The 5611-nt window shown below is 44.6% G+C and overlaps 1 protein-coding gene across 1 annotated transcript; it reads left to right on the forward strand.

Moving 5' to 3' along the window:
* Positions 1-249: 249 nt before the first annotated feature.
* LOC136422658 (protein FAM43A-like) lies at positions 250-5061 on the forward strand. The gene has a single exon (XM_066410483.1). It carries the CDS (start codon positions 917-919, stop codon positions 1958-1960), a length of 1044 nt encoding a protein of 347 aa, XP_066266580.1. The 5' UTR covers positions 250-916; the 3' UTR covers positions 1961-5061.
* The last annotated feature ends 550 nt before the right edge of the window (positions 5062-5611 follow it).

Here is a 5611-nt window from a genome sequence, read left to right on the forward strand (position 1 = left end):
GATCGTTATGTACCACAACGTTAAGAGGACCAGTGCGGTTTCTCCTATTCCTTTGCCTCTTTTTCTTGAATACTGGCACAGAAATAGTTCCACATTTACGTGCCCGGGCGAACATCCACTCATTTTTACGCCATGTTGGTTCTCAATGCTTTCGGATGAGAGTGGTGTTTTGGTGTAAGAGAATCCGGTGTTTACACTAGAGGAGGGGGCTTTGTTCGGACTGTTATAACAGGCACCGATACGGCATCAGCACGGGATACCCTGCTCTACATTCGGCCGCCGCGAAAATTATCCTTTACAAAACTAGAGGTGACTTTTGGCTCGGGTCCTGGTTTAGAATACCCCTGTCTTCTCACTCGAGGTTAAAGTGTTCTTAATAATTTCTCTACCAGCGAATCAGCAGGCTTTTATCTGTTCTCCATTTGGGAGGTAGTGTTTGTTCGGTAAATGCCAGAGATTTGCCTGACAAATGCGTGTACCAGAGCACTGGGGGAGACACGTCCGACTGGTTCTGTCGTCATGAATGCCGGGACGGGTCGCCTTGTCGGAGCCCCATTGTAGTGGTTGCGTGACCCCGGGATTCGCGCGGGCTCGCCTGCCATGCAAATTCCTCCCCCGTGACATCTAGATCTCCACACACGGTTGAATGAGGAATAACCGTCTGAACTCTGGCAGCTATAACACCAGACTGTGAGAAATATGACGACTCTGGGTAAAAACGCGGGAACCTGTGGACTAACCGGAGAACCTGGAGGTCGCAGACTCATTTACTGACGTCCCGGTGTGGCCTGCCGTGCGTATGAATAGTCATGGCGAACCCCCAGCTGTATAGGAAGTAGAAAGGTGAGTCTCCGGCGTTACCCAACCCTACAGCGCCTGCAGAGACGTCCTCACCTGTGGTGCCCGGCCACACGACATGTTCAAGCGGAAGCACAAGGCACGGTTCTCGGACCTGTACGACACCATGCCCGAGGAGACCCTGCCGTACAGCCGTACGGGCTCCCTGAAGAGAGTGCTGAAGTCGTCGCTACGCAGGAAGCGACGAGAACTGGACATTAGTCAGGAAGACCCCACCTATAGTTGTGTGTACCTCGGGAATGCTGCTACTCTACACGCTAAAGGGGAAGGGTCCACGGACAATGCTGTTAAGACAATATGGACTAAATCGAACAAGGGGAAATCTGGCTCGAGAATGAAACTGTCGGTAGGGAATCAGGGGATCACCCTGACGTACGCAGACAAAGACAACGCTAAGGGTGGACAGCTGTACATGTTGCACAGAATAACCTACTGCGTGGCCGACAAGAATGTGCCGAGAATCTTCGCCTGGATTTACCGACACGAAGTCAAACTGAAGGCGGTCATGCTGCGCTGTCACGCCGTGTACGTCAAGAAGGAAGAGACCGCTAAAGCCATGGCCTTACTCTTGTATCAGACATTTTCAACGAGCTTGGAGAACTATAAGAGAGAGAAGAAGGAGAGTGAACGGCACCGGGAGAGGGCGGGTATCCCCTGGCCCATGACGGTGCCCCGCCGAAAGCTGATTAAGTCGACCGTGGAGTTCAAGCCACCTGTGGAACGGAGTCGGTCGGCGCCAAAGCTCGGCTGCATCACCGAGGATGACGCCGAGGAAGACGTACACGTCGAACAACAGGAGGCGCTAAATCATTGCGAACCCTCTCACAGACACTTAACGGAAGCGATAGAAGAGGAAGACGAGGAGGAGGAAGAAGAAGAAGAAGTGGAGAGAAGATACCAGGACGCGGAAGGGGAGGGGGACAGTGGCATCGTCAGTAATGGAGACGACGAAGAACTCCTGTCTCGCGGCATTATGGAGCTCGATATCGGCAATAACTTACACGACTTGCAATCCGACCAAGCTGTAGCGACTCTGATGTTCGGAGACGTGGGGCTAGAAGAAGAGGAACAGGACTATGAAGAAGAGGAAACACGGTTGTAGCAGCAAGCCAATTTTGCAGTCTCGTATAAGTATATATCATTATGTTGTTGTATCGCTGTTAATTGTCACATTTGCTTACCTGTCGAAGACCTGGGGAGGGGGCGACGTAATGACATGAGTTCGTTGTCGCCCCCCTCCCCCATTCGGTATTGTCGTCCGTTTTCTCAGCCAACAAACTGTACACAATGCCTTAATTGTCTTCGAGGTCAGGGTCAACATTTCCCATGACGTCTCCATGGCGACGGCGTGTCGCCAGCCCTTCTATTGGCAAAAAATTCTATTGAGAATTTATTTTTGTTCCCTCCGTGTTTGAAAAAAGTAGTGTGACAACAATAGAGGGCGTCATTAGAGAAACAGGTGTCTCTTCCTTCTGTGCTTTTGACACGACCGTTAAATTTTAAAAGCGATCTAATTTACATATATCTATACCGTTTTGTACGTGACAGATCAAAACAGACACATGAAGCGCCTTAGAATGTGTCAATACCAATTCCCTAATGGCTATCTATCACATTTGCATAATATTCTTAAAGCCTTCAAACACCGCAGAGTAAGCATAAACAACGCCCAGCTTTTCCAAATTTTTGCCAAACACCGTGTCTTGTGCCTGTTTTTTTTTAACTCCTTGCTTGTACAAAAATTTATCCCTAGGGGGAGATATGTCATGAATACAGATTAGATGACCCTTGGCTGGAAAGAGAATTACATATTCCGTGCATTTGTGTATCAGGACGCCGCGGGTCAAGCGGACGATTGTATCATACTAGACCGTCACGGTCGGAACAGGAGAGCCAATGGTGACAAAAGTTAGCTTTTGGTCGGGCTTCTTGTCTGGACCAATTCCTGTTGTTTGCGGCCATGTCCACTTCATAAAGCACTGTTAGTGGAACATTTTATTTTGTCGGATATTCGAAAAAATTCCTTAAATGGGCAGCTGACAAGGAGTATGGTTGTGGACGAGTTTGTCAAGGTAGAAATACTGAAACATTTTTTTCCTGGCGCCTAGTAGAGAAATGCTTTGTTCTTGCCACATAGTTTATTTTTCCAGCTTTGCTGCTTTTTTTATTTTGTTCCGAGACCATTCAAACTTCTATTTTTTGACATAACATACCGAAAATCCTTAAAACCCTTTCTAGTCGCCGCATCCGAAAAGGAGGATAGAACTACCACTTAGATCAGAACCCTGCGCCAAGGTTAGCAGGGACTGCCATATATCCGGAGGGTTTACTATATTTTCACGTCGGTGCAATGTTCTAACATATATGATAAAGTGATCAGGGTTCCTGTGTAGGAACAGACATTTCTTCCTAAAATATACAGTGGCATAATTTCCTAAAACAAAGGACAGAGTTTGGCTGATATTTCTGTATATTTGTTTCGTGTTATGTTGAAAGAAAACATCACATGTCAGTGTGCAATTCTTTTAACAAGAATCATATGGCACCTTGACTAATAAGGGAAAATGAGTGTTCAAATTGCTCTCCTCCGATTCAACTAACTGAAGAAAAATATAGGTCATGTTTGTAACATCCACTCCTATTCGACCCTTTGTCTCGAGGCAAACCGTAGGCACGAAACCAAATACAAACAGACACGGAGTAAACCCAGATCACATTTCACCTGTTTTTCTTAACACTATCGCTGCTACTGGGCTTTAAATGGGATTTTCTATAAGCAGGGTATGAGGTGTCAATATTAGAGGCCTATATTGCTGCGCCTAGTGTGTATAAATCTTGGAGGATAATGTAAAATTATATATTTGTTGTAAGGACCGTTATATGATATATTATATATGTACGCTTGGTGAGCATATTGATAGCTTATTGTGGTGCTTGCTATATTATATGGAATTTGTCCTAGATCATTCGAATGGTATCTTAAAGTCCCAATGTGAAGGTATTTACTTCAGTTCGTCTCCTTATGCTTCGCCCATCGCCATACAGATAACAAAACACATAAAATCGATAAGAAAACATGCTTCGAGTAGAGAAACTATTTGTCTCATTTTGCCTGAGTATCGAATGTCATTTATACAACCGGTTGTAAACAATACAATGGGCAAGTCACAAGATCTAACCGTACGACGTAAATCCCAGACAAAACTCATCAGCTATCACGCAAAACATCATATTCCATTACCGTTTGTGTCTAGTATGTATTGTTTTTATTACCTAAATCATTGGACTGTTTTAAGACAGCTTGTGTAAGGACAATATTTTGGTATGTCAGGACTGTGGCATTCCGCCATTTTGTTTCAGGCCCGCAGGCATGCATAAGCTTCGGTTGATGACCAGGGTTCGACCCCAAACCACAATTCGTAGTTTGTCATTGCGAAATGCCACCTTGTCATTTGTAGAAGTTGGAATACGTCCCAGGTAATAACACGGGACTATGCATTTGTCAATAAGCCACACGGCTTTGCTTAGAGAATGTTGTCATACGTCAAGATATGACACCAATTCAGACCAATCAACACTGTCGTTTGGCAACTTTACTGTTCTGATAAAGAACCGGCCAAAGGGGAATTTTGAGGGAGAAACTGAAAATAAATGTAAATGAATGATTAAACAGATAATCTACTCAAGAAATCTGACAGAAAAATAGCAGATGACAAAGAATAAAAAAATGTGCACATTTCAGGTTCACCTAAAAGGAAATGTGAACTGACATTTTCACACACCCCTCCTTCCCTTTTGGTTCGTCCCTTACGGTGTCAATTTCTGAAGGTCAGAGGTCACCATAGGTAGATCTGAAGGACAATCTGCAAGTGAAGTAGTTTTGTATTTACTCTGTGCCTTGGGTCGACCTAGATTCCCATCCACTTTTCTCGTGGAGGATATGGAGTATAATAATGTATTTCCCACTGCCTGTATTTTCCGTGTATAACTGTTGTTGTACACACTTTCATTGTATAAATGCAGAATAATGTATTTTATGACCTGTGATCATAATTGTCAAGGGAACAATTGTTAGATAATTGCCTCGGCTGTTAATTCCAGTGGAAGCACACGTTGCTATGTGCGAAATGTAAAATGAATTGTTGTTGTTATATCATGATGTTGGTCATGCTAAATAAACCATCTATGCTCGTTACCCAGTAATTGGTCTCGCGTAGTGCGTTAGAATTACCCCAGGAATCCAATATTGTTCCAGTCAGTGCGGATATATCTTTTATGTTTTTAGACACATCATTATACGCCCAAGGCCGCTGACAACACTGAGTACTAGTATATTAGTACTTTTTCATTTCTACCGGAGGCCCAACACCATGAGTCTAGTGTTATGTTTTGAAGGGTTTTTGAGTGGTGCTCTTCAGTATTCGTGACGCCTGGCTTTTGTGTGTTCGATGGCTTTTGACAGCTCCTCTTGTTTCGTACGGGTGAAAGGGTGGCAGAACTATTAGTTACAGGGACACGACCTGCGCAACCGGACTGGTCGTACATTAATTCATGATGTATACTCTCGATTAATATCCAAGCAGATATAAGGATCCGGCTCAGTGACAGCGATTCGTAAAAAAGGGGCAGTACCAAAAATTACGGACTAGATGTTTCAACAACACACGCAAATCACTGAGACTGAGATGGATCCTTACATCTGCTTGGAGACTATCATCGATAGCTCCAAGCAGAGGTTGAAAGTGTGGCCCTC

The sequence above is a fragment of the Branchiostoma lanceolatum genome, chromosome 17, assembly GCF_035083965.1.
Source record: "Branchiostoma lanceolatum isolate klBraLanc5 chromosome 17, klBraLanc5.hap2, whole genome shotgun sequence".
In the NCBI taxonomy this organism is placed as follows: domain Eukaryota; kingdom Metazoa; phylum Chordata; class Leptocardii; order Amphioxiformes; family Branchiostomatidae; genus Branchiostoma; species Branchiostoma lanceolatum.

Coding starts and splice junctions, on each gene's coding strand:
- LOC136422658 (XM_066410483.1), top strand. CDS start 917: ATGTTCAAGCGGAAGCACAAGGCACGGTTCTCGGACCTGTACGACACC.